General features: G+C 37.0%; 2 protein-coding genes and 1 long non-coding RNA gene across 7 annotated transcripts; 1 reads left to right on the top strand and 2 right to left on the bottom strand.

Moving 5' to 3' along the window:
- The first annotated feature begins 355 nt into the window (after window positions 1-355).
- Window positions 356-18,378, top strand: LOC105112688 (ENHANCER OF AG-4 protein 2). 5 transcript variants are annotated; one of them, XM_011008462.1, is made up of 14 exons: window positions 356-788; window positions 1,582-1,658; window positions 2,229-4,382; window positions 4,468-4,987; window positions 6,684-6,792; window positions 6,932-7,044; window positions 7,121-7,308; window positions 9,083-9,788; window positions 9,867-10,224; window positions 11,271-11,354; window positions 11,473-11,574; window positions 12,016-12,219; window positions 16,111-16,209; window positions 18,292-18,378. In XM_011008462.1, the coding sequence occupies exons 1-11, from the start codon at window positions 684-686 to the stop codon at window positions 11,541-11,543; spliced, it is 4,485 nt and encodes a 1,494-aa protein (XP_011006764.1). In that variant the 5' UTR covers window positions 356-683; the 3' UTR covers window positions 11,544-11,574; window positions 12,016-12,219; window positions 16,111-16,209; window positions 18,292-18,378. The 5 variants fall into 5 exon arrangements, with proteins under 5 accessions (XP_011006764.1, XP_011006767.1, XP_011006765.1 ...); XM_011008465.1 differs by lacking the exon at window positions 18,292-18,378 and adding an exon at window positions 17,071-17,624; XM_011008463.1 differs by lacking the exon at window positions 18,292-18,378 and adding an exon at window positions 15,138-15,244 and having other exon boundaries at window positions 16,111-16,492.
- Window positions 13,484-15,130, bottom strand: LOC105112687 (uncharacterized). The gene is made up of 2 exons (XR_839809.1): window positions 14,681-15,130; window positions 13,484-14,648 (listed from the first exon to the last, which is right to left on the bottom strand). It is a non-coding gene; the product is annotated as an uncharacterized LOC105112687 (long non-coding RNA).
- Window positions 17,985-21,836, bottom strand: LOC105112689 (uncharacterized). The gene is made up of 3 exons (XM_011008467.1): window positions 21,080-21,836; window positions 20,451-20,581; window positions 17,985-19,034 (listed from the first exon to the last, which is right to left on the bottom strand). Exons 1-3 carry the CDS (start codon window positions 21,413-21,415, stop codon window positions 18,260-18,262), a joined length of 1,242 nt encoding a protein of 413 aa, XP_011006769.1. The 5' UTR covers window positions 21,416-21,836; the 3' UTR covers window positions 17,985-18,259.
- Between the last annotated feature and the right edge of the window lie 134 nt (window positions 21,837-21,970).

Here is a 21,970-nt window from a genome sequence, read left to right as displayed (position 1 = left end):
AAAATGACAAAAAATCCTCGGAAAAGATCTTGCTATAATGGAAGTGCCTAATAATCTCTCAAGAAAATAGGAATTTGATTAGGAAAGGTTCAAGAGAATATTATTGTTAAACAAATATAAGGAATAAGCTATAATTAACTCAATTAATTTCTTGGAGAAGTAGGAAACCTAAATTTATTTGTCTATGATGGCAAATATTAATGCAGTAAAATAATATATTTTTTAAAATTAATTTTTAATATTATTATATTAAAATAATATAGAAAAATTATTTTAAAAAGTTATTTTTTAAAATATTTTTGCACCGTAAATGTAAAAATAAAGAAACTGTTACTAACTCAAAAAAAACCCCAATCTCCCCCCCCCCTCTCTCTCTCGACACCGCCTCAATCTCTCTCTCTCTCTCTCTCTAAAGCCTCCCCAAAATTCCCAAATGCACGACCACAGCACTCTTCACTATCCTCCTCCGATACCGTAGCACCCCTATCGCCGGAACCCTAACGGCATTCCCCCGCCGGCGAATATGCGGCGAGAATTTTTCGTTGGACTTCCTTCTTTGTTGGACTCGATTCAAATTCTCCATTCCAATTGGCTCCCTTGCTCCTCCTTTTCAAATTTTAGGGTTTTTTCGTGATCAATAACCACACCGCTAAGAAGAACTAGAGCGACACAAGCAACCGCCTATGGCTCCGGGGCGTAAAAAGGGAGCGAATAAGAACAAACTTCAGTTGCGTTTGGGTGATCTTGTTCTTGCTAAAGTCAAGGGTTACCCTTCTTGGCCTGCCAAGGTTTTTCCCCCTAATTTTCGATTCATTTTTTTTCTAACTTCACTATCTGTAAATATATTATATAGTTAATCTTATGAATTTGATTCATTCTTTCCTCAGTTTTTTATCTTTTCGGATTAGTTTCGTGGGTTTTAGTGATGAGTTTTGAAGATTGGTGGGTTCAGTTTATTTTTTTATGTGAATCAATGTATTTTTCGTGGTGGGTTTTACCATTTTAGTAAGTCGTAAATAATTACAATTTAAAGATGGGTTCAAATATTGGTGAAGGGTTTATTTTTGTTGCTTTACTGATTTTAGTTTAACTTGATTTGGTTCTTTCTGTTGAGCTCTTAAGTTTTCATGCTTGTCTTTAATTCTTTCTTGTAATTTGATTAGTTTTGAGGGCATGAAAATTGGGATTAATTGATTCACGGGTTGGTATATATGCGTGCATTTGATTAGATGATGATGGTATAATGGTTTTTTTCTGTGTTATTGTTTTGTGGGTTTTAGAGTAAGGCTCAGTTGGCTTTGATTTGTGTCTTGGTTAATTTTGGTAGCAAATATGTTGTCCCCCTTATATTTTTGCTCCTTAGCTATTCTCTTTTGAGTGTTTATACTGTTGTTAGGTTGTTTTTGTTCTTTGGTAATTGATTGATTGTTGCTGTAATTTTTGTGGGTTGTGGTTTTGGAGATGTTGGTATTAACTGGGTGAAGGCTTCTTCCTGCAACGGTTGTGATTTATTTTGTTGAGCTTTTGACAGCTTGTCATTTTAGTTGTGTTTGAGCGATTTCATGGGTTTTTGAATTTCAGATTAGCCGGCCTGAAGATTGGAAGCGAGTCGCTGATGCTAAGAAAGTTTTTGTCTATTTTTTTGGAACTCAAGAAATGTAAGTTTCTTTGTGCATTTCTTGTTCAAAATTTGTTCATGCATGGTGAAGGGTTGAGAATGTGGTTATCTTAGTGAGTAAACTGTGCAATAATATGGGCCTTTATATTTCAAGATACGTAGAGTACAACCTGTGTGGTATTTCTCAGAAACATGGAATTGAGAGTTTTCTTCCTTCTAAACCATTTTGGTGTGATTAATAACTGATAGTTTGAGGTATTTGAAAATGAGAATTTGGGACTGGCTGTTGGTATTATGACTACACAACCTGGGAAGCTTGTCTTCAACTAAGAAATGCATGGTTGAGTACTATTTTGGAGTGTGATTTAACATCTAGATCTATTGTAGCTTGTCTTCAACTCTTTGCTCTAATGTAGTAAATACCAGCTATTGAGAAATGAAGGAAAGTAATGACTAGGTTTTTGGATGGGATGGCATTAAAATTTGCTATATTTATTTGCCACCACACTTGACTTGATTGAGTCAGAGACTTGCTTGTGTGCATGGATTAAGTTAGTTGCAACTTGTATTAGAGCTTATTACTTCCCATTTCTTGTTTTTCCTCTTGCAGTGCTTTTGTTGCCCCTTCTGATATTCAGGTATTCACAAATGAAGTGAAGAATAAATTGTCAGCTCGGTGTCAGAGTAAGAAAGATAGGTTCTTTTCCCAAGCTGTGAAGGAAATCTGTGCAGCTTTTGAAGAGTTGCAGAAGGGAAATTCAAGTGGATTGGGAGATAATACTGATAGATCAGCACTAGGATCTGAGGGTCAATCTGTTGACTCAATGGAAGAGGATGGGGCAGGGGATGACTTAAATGAGGGGATGGGTAAAGTCAGACAAAGTGGAGTGATGTGGGATTCAGGACGTGAATTTAGTTCTAAGTTAGAGCATTGTTCCAGTAGACGAGGTGAAGCGGGCTCTGAAGGTATGAAGCCTTCTGTTTCATGTGACACTGATGACAGTTTATACCCAGGTATTTCTTCTGAAAATAAGGTTAAAACATTTGATGGTGAACAACCACAAGAGGTATTATCTGCTTCCAGTTTGGATAATGTTTCCTTTGTAAAGGATGAAGCCTCTTGTAATGGAAATCTGGATGTTAATCGCATCAATAACCTGTGTAATGGTGAGGAGGCAAGGACAAATCCTCATGAGTCTAAGACAGTGGTTTCTGGGGCAGACAGAAAATCGGAATGTGATTCTAGGGAGCAAGTGAAAGGTGGAGAAAAAGGCAAGCATGCTAGTGGCAGAATAAGAGATTCCCCCCCAGGTCCTCCTAAATCAGATTCGGGAGCCAATGGTGGTAGAAAAGCAGAACTATCAAAAGCCAAAAAGGATACTATTATGGTGTTCAATGATATACACAGAAATAAGGTCTTTCAAAAGAAAAGGCGTGCCCAACTTGAACATGGAAAATCTGAGCTTGAAACGACTGAAACTACAAATCCTGCTAAGAAATTAAAGCGTGTAGACATGGAAGATGATGTTACCAAGGGACCCCTCTTAGAAAACATGTGTATTTCGCCAAGCTTGAATGTAGTTGATGACAAAGCAGTCAAACAGCCTGTGGCACATGGGAAAAGAGAAATCCTTTTGGCATTAAGAGCCCAAAGTGGTAAAGTTAAATCTGAAGCTTTTGCCCAGATAGTTAAAGTGAAATCTAATCTTTCTTCTCAATCAGGTAAGTTTAAACCCGGTACATCTGCCATGACGAGTAAAGTTGATTGTGATGCATCTGCCCAGACAGTTAAAGTCAAAAGTGATGCTCCTGCACAATGGGGCAACACTAATTCTGATGTATCTGCACAAAGCAAAGTTAAACTTGATGCATCTGCTGAAATTGGCAAAGCTAAACCTGATGCTTCTGATCCAATGAGTAAAGTTAAATCCGATGTTTCAAATGATGAAACTGTGCTGCCTGTATTAAAACGCCGTAAACGGGCAATGGAGGCAATGTGTGACACTGCTGCTCTCAATTCCGATGACAGAATGGAGAAAAATGCTCTTGAGCTAAATAGTGATTTAGCTTCTATCAATACGAGAGTTTCTGTCACCCAACAGCCCAAAAGGCGAAGAGCTGTTTGCCTTTATGACGACAACGATGAAGATGAAGAACCCAAAACTCCTGTTCATGGAGGAGCTGACAAAAATGTCAGAGCACATGTGTCTGTTTCAGACACTTCCAAGAGAACTAATGTGCTCGTTGAAAGTTCTGTTAATCAAGAACACAGAAGTTCTATTAATGCTCAGACAAGTTTGAGGGATTCTACTGGATTAGAGAATAGCCATTCCAAGGAATCGTCTTTGCTGATGCAGAACAATCCTCTTTCACCTAGCTGTCCAAAAACTGCAAAGAGGAATGATACTTGTGTCTCTCCAAGTCCTGGCAAATCAGAGTCTGAGCAGATGCTGACCAAGGAGGCCAAACCAATCATAACTACCCCTAAGAGGCCTCCTCATCTGCTTCCTGCCACCAAACCAGTTGTGGAACAGCATAAAGCTACCAGGCCCTCCATTAAAGTTTCCACACTTGACATTCAAAAGAGGGCCCAGGCTGGACCTGTCAAGGTTTCAGGTCCTGTTTTGGATAGTTCAAACACTTCTCAAAATCACGTGCCAAGTCAAAAAAGTAGAGCAGCTTTTTCCGGGGAAAGGCTAAAAAGTACTCCTAAAGCAACTTCACAAATGAGTGATCCTACTGTTCCAATGTGTGCTCCATCAGAGTATGATTCTTTTCCTGTTGAAATGTATCTATTGTACTACATTTTTTGATTCATTTTATAGAGAGATTTTCTTGCACAATTGCAGACTGGAAGTTGCTATGGATGATAGAAGCAGCTTTTTGGTCAATTCTAAGACTCTAGATTCTGTTACATCTATGAAACATCTCATTGCTGCTGCTCAAGCAAAAAGGAGACAAGCTCACTCACAACCTTTTCCTCATGGAAACCCTGCTTTTATAGCTCTTAACGATGCTCAGGGAAGGAGCCCAAGCTCCTCACCGAGCCAAATTTTTTTATCTGGTACTAGCAATGCTGTACAGGCAGATATGCAAGGCTTCTATCATCATACAAATTTAGTTTCTCCATCTTCACATGGTCGTCAATCAGTGTCACACAGCCAAGTGGAAGCTGAAGAAATTGAGGAGCAAAGAGTTAGTTCAGGACAGAGGGCTGCTGGAGGTTCATTGAGTGGTGGTACTGAAGCTGCTGTGGCTCGTGATGCTTTTGAAGGGATGATAGAGACTTTATCAAGGACAAAAGAAAGTATCGGACGTGCAACTCGCCTTGCCATTGATTGTGCCAAGTATGGCATTGCAAATGAGGTGGTTTGTTATCCTTCCTTTTATTCTGTTATTTTTCTTGATTGGTTCTTAGAAAAAGAAGAGTTGGTTATTTAAGCTCCATGATTCTTGCTCTTAGTTTTCTTTTCCTTGAAATGTTATTTCCATTGTATATGCTTGTAGTTTTATTCATCTCTCTGCAAGAAGGCTGCTTCATATTTTCTTTTGTTTTAGCTAAAAGACTGCTAGATAAATTTGCCTCCCCTTATATATGGGAATTGTTATGGTTAGGATACAGTTATCCTTTATAATATTCATTACATTGCTGTCGTGGGTTCTTAGATGTCCTCTGTATAAAATGAGTTAAACATTGTTAGGACAGTTATAAAATAAGTTAAACTTAATTCATTTTTTTTGATTGACTGATTCTTTAAAAATTAAAAAGCAATCATACCCTTCGGCCATGTTTGTTTCCCGGAAAATAGTTTCCGGGAAACCACTTTCCAAACTTTCCTGTGTTTGCTTGTCATTAGGAAAGTTGGTCAACGGAAAACATTTTCCGGTCAACAAAAAACACTTTCCAGTCAACGGAAGACACTTTCTGGTCAACGAAAAACACTTTCTGGTCAACGAAAATATTTTTTAGTAAAAAAAAAATTGGTTTGGTTTTTAGGAAAGTGTTTTCCTTTTTAGCTGTGTTTGTTTTTCAGAAAGTGGTTTCCAGGAAAACACTTTCCAAACTTTCTTGTGTTTGTTTTTCAGAAAGTGGTTTCTGAGAAATCACTTTCTAAACTTTCTTGTGTTTGTTTGTTGTTAGGAAAGTTGGTAAACGGAAAACACTTTCCAGTCAAAGAAACATTTGGCTTGATTTTCAGAAAAGTGTTTTCCTGAAAAATTTGGGAGGAAAACACTTTCCGGAAGTTGTGAAAAATTTAAAAATATCATTATTTGCTGATTATATTAAATTTGATCCTCAAATTTTTGATTGCTATATATATTTTGTTTTGAATATTTATTTTTCAATTTCATTTCTTAAAATTTAATTTTTATATTAACTTTGGTTCTCATTTTTATAATTGTTATTTGCTTTTCTCCTATTATTTTTTTATTGAATTTTTTTTCTATCAAATTTAGTCCTCATTCTTTTGATTGTTATTTATTTTATTTGAAATACTTTATGAAATGTTAATTATTATTATTTTAATTTCTTCATTTTTTTTTAAGATTTGATCTTTATTATTTTGATTATTATTTATTTTATTTGAGATAATTTATGATTTTTTTTTCAATTTCATTATTATTCAACTTTTTAATTTGTAAGATTTATTCCTTATTATTTTAATAAACTTGAGAAAAATAAAATATTAATAAATTATTTTCCAGTTCATTTTCCATAATATAACTAAACACTGGAAAATGTTTTCCAGTTCATTTTCCATAACACTACCAAACATCGGAAAATACTTTACTTTTCAGGAATTCATTTTCCCCGGAATTCACTTTCCCCGGAATTCACTTTCCAAAAGGAAACAACTTTCCTGCACACAAACGGAGCCTTCATTTGTTTTTATATAAGTAGTTTGTAATGAATTTTTCATTTCCTCATTTTTCGAAGTTTACTTTTTTTCTATCATGATTTTCCTAGGCTCATGATGTTGCTGTTCTCTTGCCAAAGTTTAATTGAATCAGCTATGGAAGGGTTCCATGATTTGGTGCTGAACAAGCTAAAATGGTTTTGCAGGTTGTAGAACTTCTAGTCCGAAAATTGGAAAGTGAGCCTAGTTTCCACCGCAAGGTGGACTTATTTTTTCTTGTAGATTCCATCACCCAGTGTTCACATAATCAAAAAGGTTGCTTTCTCTTGCTCAACAAGGACTCTATCAATCTTGTTCTTTCAACCCTTGTATATATTAGAGGATCAAAGAATTTCTGTATCAACAATAATGACCGTTGCCATGGTTATTTTTCTGATCTTGTCCCTTCATTCAGGTATCGCTGGAGCTTTGTATGTCCCTACGGTGCAAGCAGCCTTACCACGCCTTGTTGGTGCTGCTGCTCCACCAGGAGCCAGTGCTCGGGAAAATCGTCGTCAGTGTTTAAAGGTTATTTTCCTGTTTATGTCACCATCGAGCTGGTTTGTTTTCATTAGAATGAAAGTTGATCTATTGTTGCTGTCAGGTTTTAAGGTTGTGGCTTGAGAGGAAAATCTTTCCAGATTCTGTTTTGAGGCACCATATGGATAGTATTGGAGGTTCAAATGATGATGCCTCTGCTGGATTTTCCCTTCGACGTCCATCTCAATCTGAGCGAGCTATAGATGATCCAATCAGGGAAATGGAAGGCATGCTTGTAGATGAATATGGCAGGTGCGTTTCTTCCATTTTTATTAATTTTGTTAATGGCATATTTCTTGTCCCTTGAGGAACCGTTTGCATGGTCCTACACTGTCATGGAAATTTGATACAGTTATGGTCCATGACATGGTTATATTAAAGAAATAGTTTTAGAATTGGAACATAACATTGGAATCGACTATTTCTGTTGGAAAATGTAATATGCACAAACGCATGTGAATGTTAAAACAATTATTGCCTAGGGAATTGAACCGGATCCTGGATATGTGATCTGCAGTGTGCCACTTTATGATAAAAAAACACAGGGAGTCATATTTTCATGCATTTCTGCTTTATTTTTTTACTTACAGAAAGGACTGTATTTATAGAACAGAAGTTAAGTGTTTGCAATAAAAAAAGGTGGGGGGGTGTTCTAGAATAACTGTCAATCACAGGTTAGTCTTTGCACAATACCATGTTGAGTACCATTGGAAAGTGGAAGGATGTTTTTCCACTTGTGTTCTTTGAATTATATGGCAGTCTTCTTGGAGGCTTTTAGAGGTGATGCACGTGATTGGACTCTTCCTCTTGACATGGTTATATTAAAGAAATAGTTTCAGAATTGGAACATAACATTGGAATCGACTATTTCTGTTGGAAAATGTAATATGCACAAACGCATGTGAATGTTAAAACAATTATTGCCTAGGGAATTGAACCGGATCCTGGATATGTGATCTGCAGTGTGCCACTTTATGATAAAAAAACACAGGGAGTCATATTTTCATGCATTTCTGCTTTATTTTTTTTCCTTACAGAAAGGACTGTATTTATAGTGAACACAATTATTGCCTAGGGAATTGAACCGGATCCTAGATATGTGATCTGCAGTGTGCCGCTTTATGATAAAAAAACATAGGGAGTCATATATTTTCATGCATTTCTGCTTTATTTTTTTCCTTACAGAAAGGACTGTATTTATAGAACAGAAGTTAAGTGTTTGCAATAAAAAAAGGTGGGGGGGTGTTCTAGAATAACTGTCAATCACAGGTTAGTCTTTGCACAATACCATGTTGAGTACCATTGGAAAGTGGAAGGATGTTTTTCCACTTGTGTTCTTTGAATTATATGGCAGTCTTCTTGGAGGCTTTTAGAGGTGATACAAGTGATTGGACTTTTCCTCTTTTATCCAAATGCTTCAAGGGTTATACTTTGCTGTCATGTGTTAGATCCATTTCCAATTTGTGGTTTTGGGTTTGACAAGTTGCCTTCTGCTTGTCCCTATTGCTATTATATATGAAAATTGTAAATTTGACCATAAATCAGCTCTTTTTTTTTTTTTTTTTTTTTTTGTAACTTAGCAAAAGAAGGGCAAGTTTGATTGCCACAAGTATAAATGAACCACAAGCACAAAATTGACTGAACTTAAAGAAATTAAATAATCCTGGAGTATGAGGTGATGTATCAGATGTTAAGGTACTAGATGTCATTCCGAGAGCCTAATGTGTAGAAGTGTGGAAGACAATTAATACCATAGGTGGTTTTGTATGATTTTGAATACGCATGAGCTTTTGCTGTTTATTTTTGTTTGCTGAAATCATCTTATTATGTTATGAAACCTTTTGTTATTACTAGCGCAAATTTGTTTAAACCCTCGTGTTTCCATATGGCATGCCATATTACATGCATTTCTTTGGTCAATAGAGTTCTGTTTTTAAATGAAATTTGATTTTGATCAATGGAGAATTTCTTTAAATTTGGGTATGGACTTTAAGATCCATATTGGTTTTCTTGGCTTTGGTACCAGTAATGCCACATTTCAGTTGCCTGGGCTTTTATCTTCTCATGTGTTCGAGGATGATGATGATGACTTTCTGAGCAGTCCTGTTAAGGAAGTTAATGTTGTGTTGGGAGTTACAGAATCAACCCTTGCTCTAGGAGAGAGAGAAACATTTACTGCGACTGCAAGTGACAGGCGCCATTGCATCTTAGAGGATGTGGATGTTGAACTTGAAATGGAAGATGTGTCTGGACACCCAAAGGATGAAAGACCCTCATCCACAGGTGTTTTTGTTGAAATGGAAGCACAGCAGCATTACTCAGATAGGTTACCAGAACCGGCATTAAATGATTCTGTCCATTTGCTGCCTCTACCAGATGGTTCTCCACCACCGCCTCCTGATTCTCCTCCTCCACCTCCGCCTTTGCCTTCCTCTCCACTGCTGCCACCACCACCACCACTTCCACTTCCACCTCAACCCTTAACATCTTTGTCACCGCCGCCTCCACCTCCGCCTCCACCTCCACCTCCACCTCTTCCGTCACAACCACCACCTCCTCTTCCCCCTGTGCCACCTTCAGCTCCTCTGCCCACTGTGGTACCACAACCATCTGTACCAACTCAATCTTCGTTACTAGCAAAACCAATACAACCATCTCAGTCATCTGTACAGTCCTCACCTCATTTGGCATATCAATCAGCTGTACCTCATGAATACTGTACTACACCCAGTGTATGTATTTTGGCTGTCCATTTACTTACATGCGAATGTGTTAGTTTGTTTATTGTGACCTAAAATTTCTGTTAACAGAGTAATCAAATTGTCCAAATGGCTGGAAGTACTCGTCATGGGAATCACATGTTCTTAAATCCTCAAGCTCCTCAGCAAAACCCACATTTTCAGCCAGTTAATGCACCTTTTGCACAAAGACCACTGCATTCAAACCTACCACAAAATGCATCAAGTCACTTCTCGTTCACGACGCCTCCAATTCAGCAGCTTCCTTATCCCCGTCCATACTCTATGCCATCACATCCAGATGGCCGGCCACGATTTTCCACTGATGAACAGTGGAGGATGCCTTCAAGCGAATATGTGGATAATCATCCTGGTGCATGGATGGGTGGAAGAAATCCATCTTATGCAGGCCCTTCTCTTGGCCAGGAAGGTATGTGCAACTGTGTCCCTGTAATTATAGAACACTTGATCTTGTATTTTTAAATCCTCTTGCTACCTGTGCTCGCGTGCATATGTATTGCTTAGAACTTGATCTTTTTTAGTTTTTTTAAAAATAAGATTGAATCAGACAGGAAAGTTACCAATCCATATTTTCTCTGTAATTATACTGAACAGCCTGCACAATCCATTCATGCTCTTATCTGGATGGGATTGAATGATTATGGTTTGAGGAGGTTATTGTGGATGCTAAACCATATTACAATTGATGAATCAATATTTTATTTTAAAAAGCAAATTAACTTCTTGAAATAAATTATGAGAGACAAAACGATAACTTACCGTATACTGTTTCTCTCTTTTTAATTCATCATTTTATCTTTAATGCACAATGTCTCTTAATGCAATGATCTTGTATCATTATTTACCATTAATGCTATAGATATCATACTATATATTGAGTTTGCATGTGCTTACTTAAAAATAAAAAAGAAAAAGAAAAGAAAAGAAGAAGAAGAAGTGATGGCAGATGCTTGCTTTCCATCTTTGCTCATGTAGGTTGCTTTTCTATGTTGCTTCCCATATTAGTGATTCTTTTGGAGTAACCTTTTTGATTGGATGCTTGATTAAGCGTTCAAGTTATCATTCACTAAGATTTGTGGTCTGGAGAGAACATAGTTGTAAGGAAGCGTGATTGATTACATGTTATGAATTTTTTTTTAGCAATTTAATTTAGTTTTGTCCTCGCTTTAAAACTTGATACCTAAAGTTCACAATCAGTGCTTTGCAGAGCAAGGATGCAAAATGCTTTTACTAGTTTCTAGCTTGTGCACATTATATGTATTTAAAGTTGTTTGCCATGCTTATGTGCAAGCATTGCAACTGAGCCCGGGAGCTTGTTTATTTCTCATTTGGCATGTTTATGCATGTCCTGCAATGTGAGTTTACGGAAGTTTGTTTTATTTTCTGTGTTTGCTTTGGGATGTACTTTTTCTTTGATACACATGCTAATAGATCATAAAAGTTTTTCCTTGGCAGGTCACTTTCGGTCACCACCTCCAAATAATATGGGTTTTCAGGTTGCTCCCTCCAACAAGGCACCTGCTGGAGCTTCCATTCCAGGTGAGCTTGCTTTGTAAAAGATGGTCTCATTTTGCTCATAAGGGACTTTTGTAGTACTCGGGTAAATTGACCTCCAATTTGAATCTAATAATTGATTTCTAATGCTGTATTGTTTTAGGTCATGGTGTTACACAGATGTTGCCGTGTAGACCAGACATGCCTGCCCTTAACTGCTGGAGGCCAGCATAATAAAGGGCCTGAGGGCATCTTAAGTTTTTGAGTAAGTTTATGTTCCTTCTCATTTGTATTTTTTTGGCTAAATTTCTGAAAAATGTTTATGGTCCTTGTAAATTTGCATTCCAATTCGTTTCAAGAACAGGTCCTCAGATATTTTGCCATAATTTCTGTCACTTATTGTGATAATTGAACCGAATTGGCATCAACATTAGTGAATCATCTGTCATGTTTGGTGTGATTAGAAGTTTATCCTGTATTTAAAGGGTTTCAAATTCATTTCTTTCCTATAATTTCTCACTAAACTTCTAGTAAAATGTTTTTGATTGATCATTCAGTGCCAATTCTTGTGCAAAGGCACCATCTAGGGACTGCAATGATTATGGTAGTTTAGTGAAGCTTAGTACATCTCTCTCTCTCTACATATATATATATATATATATATATATTTATGATGGGAGGATAAATCTGTGGTTAACTTTTCCAGCTCTGTGATCCTGAAATGAGGAAGTGCGCTTGCATTATCATGCGCCTTAAGGAAGGTTCCCATGTTGGACAAAATACAACTACCGCTTGAAGGCAGTGTTTGAACCTTGTGGAGACTCTTGGCAGGGCTCTGTATAGTGTAATTTCCTGTCAAATGTATCCCAGGAACATCTTCTTCTGAGTGTAGGGCCGTGTTTCTTACTTGGTTAGTACATCTGTTTCTTAACTCTTGTAATTACACTGATGTTAGTATATATAAAGATTTTCTAAACCACAAGTTTGACAAGTGGTGAAGTGATTGATTCTTCTAATGCATAACTTTTTTATCTTGTTTTTCTTCTCTATATAATATTTTGTTCTGTAAGGTTCATTAATAATACAACAAATGCATTCACTTTCATTTCCATCTTCCATCTGTGGGGGGCATGCATGGTTCAATCAGATAACTGGATGCATAACTGAATGCCTTTTGGTGCACTGTGCCACTTGTAGAGCTTTTTATTTAGTGAATGTTGGTCTATCATCTACCCATGGCCTTGTGCATGGGAGAATAATAGACTTATATAGGACAATTCGGAAGTCCATTTGGTTTCCAAGGCAGTCAAGCAGGGCTTCTTTGGTCAATTTTTGATGATGACAAATAAATTTGATTTGGTTGGGTGTTTCCTTTTATTTTGGAGGAATTGGGACATGGCTGTAAATGAGTGGCTGGGTTATGTTTTTCATGAATTGACCTCTAGATTATTCCTTTCTGTTTTTTATTTTGGTTTGGTTATATTATGTAAATAATTTAACTTACAATTGAAAAGAAATTGTATGATTTGGTGGCAGCAGGAAAGTTGCAGGAATCCTTTTTCCCTTTCTACTTTTCTTTCATAGGTGAACTTTTGACCACTTTTCAATCTTAAGTGTCAGCTCCTTTGTTATTTGAGTCCTGCTATAAAAGAAATTTCCATTTAGTTCTATAAGCATCATACTGTTGGAAGGCATTCCAGCTTCAGAGGCAGGTGAGCCTGGAAACTTGAGAGATTCAAAATTCTTTCATGTTTGATAATCAAGTACTCAAATTTCAAGTTTTGCATCTAAAATCAGCAACTTATATTTGGTCGAGTTGTAAATTAGCTAAATTCATATGTGGGCTGTATCTACTGATGTGAATACTTATGTGTAAACAAACCGATTCGGTATTCACATCAACCAAGTAAAAAATCGCGTGTTGCATTATCTTGAAAAGATTTAAAGATAAAAAATATGAATAACCAAAAAGAAATGAGATCCCAATATAACACAACGAAGGGAGTAGATTAACACAATGAAGGGAGTAGATTGAAATTGATGCATGGATCATAGCATGAAAATTATGATCTTAAATTTAAACTGTCAGACTAACAACTAGCAACATGCGAACCTTTGTGTCTAGTACTTTATCATTCTTTTTACCCTTAAATCTCTCAGAATTTTTTTTTTTTAATTTTTTCCCAGATTCTCTGTTGCTTAACTTCTCTTCAACTCTCTTAAGACCTGACTCTGTGTGTGTGTGTGTGTGTGTGTGTGTTTTGACTGTCAAGGCTTGATATCTCTCTCCTCATCTCTTCAGTTTTAGTTCATCTTGTACCCAAATGTTTTGATAGTGAATGAAAATTGGAAAGGAAAACAGACATGGTTTTGCTGTGGTTCAAAATTAGCCATTTAATATTAGGATGAGCTTCCTTGGTTGGTGTTCCATGAACAGATAATTCTGTTTTTTTTTTTTTTTTTTTGCTTTGTGGATCAACAGATGTCGAAGATCATTCTACTAGCAACACATTTCTCTTCTATTGTGTTTCTTTCCCTCAATTTTACAGACTTCATATCTTGCGCAATGCCTGTATTTCTATCTTTTCTTGGGAGACTGATTTTGTTATTGGAACTTGCTGTTTTCTGTTCATATTCTTAATTCTTTTTTCTTCTCCCTCGGGTCTTATATTAGATTCTGGACTTTAGAGGGGTAAATTTTCTTGTAGCTCGCTTTTTTGTAATCCTGCCAGGCCTTCACCTCCTACTTGTTTCCTCTTGGTCATTATTTGTGGAAAGCTGAGTTTCCATCTCAGATTCAAGCTTTTATCTGGAGAGGTTTTCTCAACAAAATTAAAACTAATGATTTAAGGCCAGCTAAGAGCGCCCCCTGTTACTCTTTCTCCTGATATATGTGTTATGGGTGATGGTGGTGGGGAGACTGTTAGCCACTTCTTCTTTTTCATTCATAGGGGATAGGTGAGGTAGTTTCTTTGGGATTTGTAGGAGACTACGGGTAGTTTCAGGCTCAATGGATGACATTTCTTCTTGATGTTTGTGGAAGGGTTTGCTAAGAACAATGACAGCAAGATCCTTTGCAATCATGCTATTTGTCTGCGGGGTGTGTTATATGGCAGGAGTGGGATGCAATCTTTAGCGACCACTAATTTTGGAGCAGATCTTGCATGGTGAATAGTTCTTTTAGCTTCATTACACTCTTCTGCTCATAGACTCTTTAAGGGAGTCACTAACTGATATCCAAGGAGACTGGAAAGCTCCAGTGTTGCTGAGTTTAGTTAGCTTCTAGTCTCTTGTTCTCTCCACCTTCTGGAAGGTGCCTTATCTTTCTTTTGTATAAACCTCGTCTTTTATCCAAAACAAATTGTATAAACCTCATCTTTTATCCAAAACAAACAACAATATATTTTCTTTGCTGATTGATTTAACTGTATGTTAATTTATGAGAGATTTGGAATCACTTCTTTGATGTCTTGTTTGGTTGCTTAGAGAATTTGTGGAAACTGACCTACTGAAAAGTGTATGTAGAAAACCTTTGAACACAGGGTGATTAGAAATTGTGGTGGTTACAGCTGTGTTCTCCAGAATCAGAGAGTACTGATGGTTTCTTTGGTTGGCATTTATAATCTTAGGTTGTCAAGAAATGTACTCTTAGAATTCACATAATTAGTAAATGGCATTCGCTCCATCTCAGGTTCATGCACAGTCAATATATGCAATGTATGCATCTTGACAAGTGACATCTAACTAAGGTTGAGAACTAAAGTTGGACTCTTTGATTTGTGAGGCTTAATGACTTTATGTGTTGCATTTTTTTTTTGTTGGAGGTAGGCAGATTTGACTATAGGCCTATATGTAACTCTGCCCCTACGTTTGACTACCAGTTTTCTGATTTTGTGTATAGAAGCTGCCTGCTGCAAATTTTCTTGGTAAAGGTAGTGAGTTTCTGCTGTCATTATGGATGCCTCAAATTATCTGTAAATCTTTTATTCTTGCAGAAGTGGCTAGAAGTTATGGGCCTCTACCTCTTCTTGATCATATATTTTATAGTACGTTCTCAAGGTCTTTTTGGATCTATGCTCACCCCTGTTCATTTGAATTTTATTTTACTTTTAGCTGGGTTGCTTTAACAACCGAGCTACTCTAGGTCTGTTGACTCTTTTCTTCTGGAATTCCGGGTTAGAGAAAATGTTGTGGACTCTTTCATGCATGTTAATCCAATCTTAGCACCTATTTAACAGCATCACTTGAATGTTGCCATTTATTTTCAATAATTTCACAAAATCTTGCACATTCGGAGTTGGATTTTGTCAGGTGAGATTCTTGTGGAGACCTAGAAGTTAGAAATCATAAGGATTTGGCATTTGCTTTCTTCTTGAAATTGTTCATTTTATTTGTAAATAATTCTTGTTACTTAAGATATTCTGAAAGCTCCCTTGACTCATGCCACAGGTTTCTTTTAGCAAAATTAGCAGTCCCCATTCTAGCCATTATTTTAGATATTATTTTTGTAACTATGGGTACACATTTCAAAATGATTCTCATGGATGTAACAAGAAAGAAGGAAAGAGTTGATACCGTGACTGCTGTGTCTCTTTGCTGCCTTCTTTTCTTCTTGATTTCGTAATTGGAATCCTCATAAGGCTTGGACTCCTTCTGGCTTTCTGCTGCTGGTGAAGGGGATTAGTCCTCGGAGCATAAAGCCTATCAGTAATCTATGTCATGCAGTATAATTTATCATGATTGTTTCAGGGGCTGTTTAGTGTTAGAATTAAATGATAACTGCAAAATTGTACTGTTTCAGGTTGAGGCAAAACATTAAGGTGCATCTGCTGTCATTCATGACTTACTCATTTTGGGGAATAAAGATCAAGCTATATCCGGGAGAGCTGCAAAATCCGAGGTAAATATTTGACGTGGACTCTCAAAGCCTAAGCAATGCTCATAATTTTGAAATTTTTAGGTAGGGATAGTTTTTCCGCCAAGTATCTTTCTTAAAATAGTATAAGTGTTCAACAAATGCTTCAATTTTTTTTTTTTTTGAAGAAATAGCTTATTAGTTTACAGTGGTTATTTCCATATGTGAATATATTTATGACCCTTACATGCTGTATCATCATCACATTGTGAACGGTTGATCATCTAGAGAATTCAATTAATTTTTTGTTACAATCATTTATTTCTAATTATAGTACTTTTTCACCATGATTGTCTGATATTAGTTGTTTTCTATGCTTGCTTACTATCTGTCACCACCAGTTGTGAACATCTTGCTTGCTATCTCTCACCACCAGTTATGAACATCAATATGACTACATATGCCCCAACGAATTGCTGCAATTACCAAAATTCACACTTTACAATTGGAACGTTGAACTCATATTAGGTCATTTCCACGAGTTTGGAAGAGTAATGTGATTTTTGGCTATATTTTAAGGGTGATCCCAATTTTGCAGTATGGAAGAGTAATGTGAACCTGATCTTTTCTTGATTATATTCAAGGGTGATTCCTATTTTGCAGATTTTTAATATATGCTTAAAGTTTGATTGTTAGGGATTGACAAAAAAATAAAATGAAAATAACAGAGAGAGAGAGCTGAAATGCAAAGTAAAATGTAGTAGCTTGATTAGGTTTGTAGAGATGTTCATTTGTTAGCTGGTGAGGGTCACAACTGGCAGTGTGATGATTTCCATGTTAAGATTCATGTTGCGAAATAGAAAGTGGTATATAAAGTTGATTACAAGATACTGTTATGATTGCTAGAATGAATGGATCTAATCAGCATATTGTTGAACATGGAGAATTCTTCTTGGAGATACAGTGAACATCAAGTTTCTCTCCGTGAAAGTCTGGGACATAGTCATTGATGCCTGTAATATTGTATAAGCTAATGTGCGAAACAAAAAAAATAAAATGAGAACCATTCTGGGACTTTCATGGTGTTGGGTTCTGTCGGATGGGGGAATAGTAGAATAGTTGATTTGGTGGTTAGTATGATACAATTGTAATATGTCATGGATGTATGCAGTAGAGAGACTCTGGAACAGCATCTACCGGTGGAGAATCTTGAATTTATGCTCAACAGTAAGGAAGTGCGTTAATATGAACAGATTTGGATTTTAGCTCTCTTTTATTTCCCCTAAACTCTTGTTTATATTTCCTGCCTTTAATCCTCGGTCCCTCTGCGTCTTGGGCTTTAATATGCAAAAGAGATGGAAAATTTGAAGAACAAGTACAGGGACCAAACCTTAAAAATAGTGAGAACCTAGTTTTACCCGAATGAATATGGAATGATACAAATATTGAAAAGAGAGAGATGATGGCTGGTAACTGTTAGCTTATCTGGGTTTCGTTTTGATCTTGCTTTACCCGCAAGAACTGGATTCTATTATTTTGACAGGTAAGGAGTTAGTCTCCTTGGCCGTTGGGCAGACTGTGAATGTTATAGTCCTGACAATAGAACAGGTGACTTGTAGATTTCACTTGAAGATGAAATCAAAAGAGAAAATGGATTAAAATGATCTAAACTTGCTCAAAATTCCCTTTTTAATTCGAGGTGCAGTAAATGAAGCTTATACCACAATGCTTGGTAACTGAAACAGCAGAATATGATAGCCATATTGCCACTGACCATTTCCATTGTTGCGGGGACTGTAACCCTCTATTTAAGACAAATCAATGACAAAAAGCGTTTGTGCTGTATTATCACATCCACTTTTCAGGTACAGAAGGGTGGATTTTGGTGCTTCTCACCAAATTAACAAAAAATAAAGTACAGGAGTGAGAAAATGTATCAACAGTTTTTTCCCACAAACTAACAAGAACCTACAATCTTTATTTCATACCCCCCAATCTCTTTCTATTTACCTTCAAGAGCTAGCTAGCTACTCAACAGCAGACAAAATGTTGGATCCAAAAATCGAGTAAATTAAATGTGATCTCATATATTGAACTAATCGAGCGCTGTTTTATTTTTCCGGCCAGTTGTTGGTTTTGGCAATCCATCAAAGATCGGTCTCGTTATGGTTGAAGCAGACAAGGCTTGCAAATCTGGCTTCAAACTCCACTTCGATGTTGGCCAGATGGAAGAACTAATACTGTCTTGATCATTCAAGCTAGGCGTGCTTGATGACTTCCTTACCATGGGAAATCCATCAGCCACATCTCTGGGACCTGATTGCGCAGAGATCAAACCAGCTGCCTCAACATTTTTTGTGGCTCGGTTTCCTGCTTTGGGTCTGAGGGCTAAGCATTTTCCAGTGACTGTCGAGAAAGCAGCCCCGCTGTTTTCCTCTCTAATCAGCAAGTCAGAGTGGATAAAAGTGAAATCGGTTTCTGATTTCTGACGACGCCTCACCAATTTCCCAGACTCAAGTTCCTTTGCTTCATCAAGGAATAATTTGTTAACCAGTTCATTGTTCTCGTCAAGTAACTCATTAACCAAGCTTCTAGTTTTCCGATGGAGGCACAAAGGTGGGTGGGAAGCTGGTGATGGTTTAAGATACAGACCACCTTCCAGATGATGAGAATATTCACTCCTGTTGACTGCCATCTCAAAACCTTCAGATGTGTTCTTGTGATCTTTCGGCTTAAGCCCGTAGTAACCTTGTAAAGAGCTCATAGCTGGAGAAACCTTAAGCTGCGAAGATTTGGGATTCAAATGCTGGAATGAATCAAAGAGATCAGACTGCAAACCTCGTGGTGGGGTGTGTTCATAACTGCTCTGTCTGCAGAAAAAGTTCAGTGTCATAATCTGTAGATTTTAGGCTAAATTTGGGACTGATCTCCACCCCAGAAGATTCTCATGTTGAAAAATATTGTCAGCTAATCAAAAGGAACCCTGAATGCTGTAAGGTTTTAGCTTTAAGTGCATTTTCCTCTCAAATCTAAAAACCATCTAGAAAGACCATCTACACCAGTTGACTTAACCAAACTAATCTGGAACAGGCTGGGAGCTTGGATATTAAATTACATCCTCCATTCAATTATTTTGACTTGTGCTGATTATATTTACTATACTATCCAAAACTAAACATCTGTAATTTATCAAATGAATAATAGTCATGGATATGGCATATCCTTTTATCCGTAAAAATAGAATTACCATGTACAGCTTATTATTCAGTTTTACGTGAAAGTCGTGAGAGACAGACACACCACGCTACATAACACCCTCCCTCTCATTTCTTGCAAAATTCTCACATGCATTCCCCCGCTCCCCTAGATCTGACATTGGTCCTATTATTTCTCCTTATCCAATCCTTTGCTTTGTCCAATCTTATTTGAATTCAATTCAATTCAATTAGAACAAAAATTGACATCTGATATTCAAGTATTTCATTGTCTTACATGGATTGGATTTAATACAAACATACAGCAGGGAGGTGGAAAGGGTCCGGAAATGCTTGAGAATTACATCCCAATCAATATTCCATGCTCCCCAGGCCGGTCCCCTCCCACCCCCTTCTCCCCCCTTTTCTCCCACAGGTCACTCCAGCACAGCACACACCTATCCTAGTCCAGCACTTCAGGCTCCTCCCAGAGCCACTTATTGCCCCGTCTTTTAACACGACTTCCTTTAAACGTCACAACCACCACTACCACAAGAATAGAACTCTCCTCTCTCCTACCACCCAAAATGTAAATTACTGCATCGCAATCAGCATTACCACATCATGACATCACCTTTATATCCAATTCTAGCTTTTCGCATACACCACATTTGCTGATATAAACTTCTAGGTTCTCACGTGATATCCTCTTGAACATGTGTGCTTTGGAAGTCCACATAAATCAGAGCCTATATATATAAAGGTTTCTGCCTAGTCATGGTTTCGTCCAAGCAAGGTCCTTGGAGGGTAATCTGAAAAGGCCATTTTTGCATGAGGTTACCTTACTCAAGAATTGGACTATCCTAATATTTTCATTTGTGCGTTGCAGACTACATAGCACTAAAATTCTATGAACAGATCATAAGAAGCTCGAATGAAACTGTATAATAATAATAATAATAATAATAAATCAAGGTAAGTTTGACACATAGAAGCCCACATTTTTCAGCACAATAACATGATGGAGATATTCAAATGAAGCAGAAATGAAAACTAAGAACAGGCATGAGTGTAAAAGGAACGCATGAATACCGTGGAGTATCAAAACTATTTGATAAGAACATTGAGGGTGGATGTCTTCCAGGTAATGGGATCTGGAGTGACTTGAGAGCAAACATTTGAAGATCTGTAACCAAGCCATTCATCTTTTTTATGTCAGCCACCTAAAAAAATAGTCAAAAACAAGAGAAAAGAATATCAACTGCCTTACCATCTTGTTCATATAAGTTGTCTAAAAGCATAAACAAAATGTCACCATAAACTGCTGTGCAATTGTGATCAACATTTTGACACCCAGAAACTCAATAAATTCAATACCATCATTACCCAAAAAAAAAAAAAAAAAAACCCGGATATCGCAACATAAAAAAACGAAGTTCCAAAAAGATGGGCTGTTCTGGACACAAAGGGTACAGTTTTACACTAATGAAAATGATTATTCTGCAACTCTAACCAAACAAAAAACACATGAAGTAAGTATCAAAATGATACAGACCCACAACTACCTTTCCACAGACCCACAACTACCTTTCCTTTCCCTCCCTTTCTAATTAAATGTATAAAACCATAACACATTTTTAACATTACCCGATTCAAGATAAAAAGAACCCATTAATATGAGAAAGCAAAATCAATGGATTAATAAGAATTTTTTTTTATACCTCCACCCCGTATTTTATTGCGACACCGGCAAGAGTATCCAGCTTGGAAACCGGGTGTTCAATAAATCCGCTGCCACCATTTGAAGAGGTAGAAGCAGACGACGTTGATATGGTAGTTGATGGTGGCGACGGCATTGTAATTCGACCCTTCCCTTTGCCATTAATTTCGCTCTTGTTATAACTACTATAGAATTGCAAAACTTGATCTATCTCATCGTTGTGATTATCATGACAATCATAAACGCCACCGTTTGAAAACTGACTGTACTTGAAATTCTGGTCCTGATTCAGATGGTGATGCTGACTGCCGTTACTTTCCATCTGAATCTTCATCATATTGCCCAAAAAGAATCATGACCGTAAAAACTTCGGATCAGATTTTTTGATTAATTCATTGATCCGGAGATAATTGAATTGAATTCCATTTGAAATCAGACGAGAGAAAATTAAGAAGAGGAAAATAAAATGGGATTTTTTTTAACAGAGAGAGACGTAGCGAAGGGAATGCGCGTGAGAAAGAGAGGAAAGGTAGGTATGATGTGATGTAGTGTGATTTTTTTGCCCCCCTCCCTCGAGGTTTTTCAGGGACAGCGGAACATTATCTTCCTAGACTGGAGCTGCACTATTAAAAAGAGAAAAAAGAAGAGTGTGTGTGTGTCTACATACACACACTCACACACACAGTTCTTCCCGCGAACCTTGAGAACAACAACATTGACTTCTCTAGGTGAACTCAAACCCTTCGAATAAAAAAGAATGCCAAGCAAAATAGAAAAGTAAACTCATGCAAGACAGACAGACTAGATCAAATTAGTTGCCTAATAAAATAAAGGCTTGTAAACTGTGAACGAAACCAGAATGAGTAATTTGGCCTAACACACCTAATAACGA

Source organism: Populus euphratica, unplaced genomic scaffold (assembly GCF_000495115.2).
Source record: "Populus euphratica unplaced genomic scaffold, PopEup_1.0 scaffold358.1, whole genome shotgun sequence".
NCBI classification, from domain to species: Eukaryota; Viridiplantae; Streptophyta; class Magnoliopsida; order Malpighiales; family Salicaceae; genus Populus; species Populus euphratica.
Note: the sequence above shows the minus strand (reverse complement) of the source record. Positions and strands in the feature narration are given on the sequence as shown.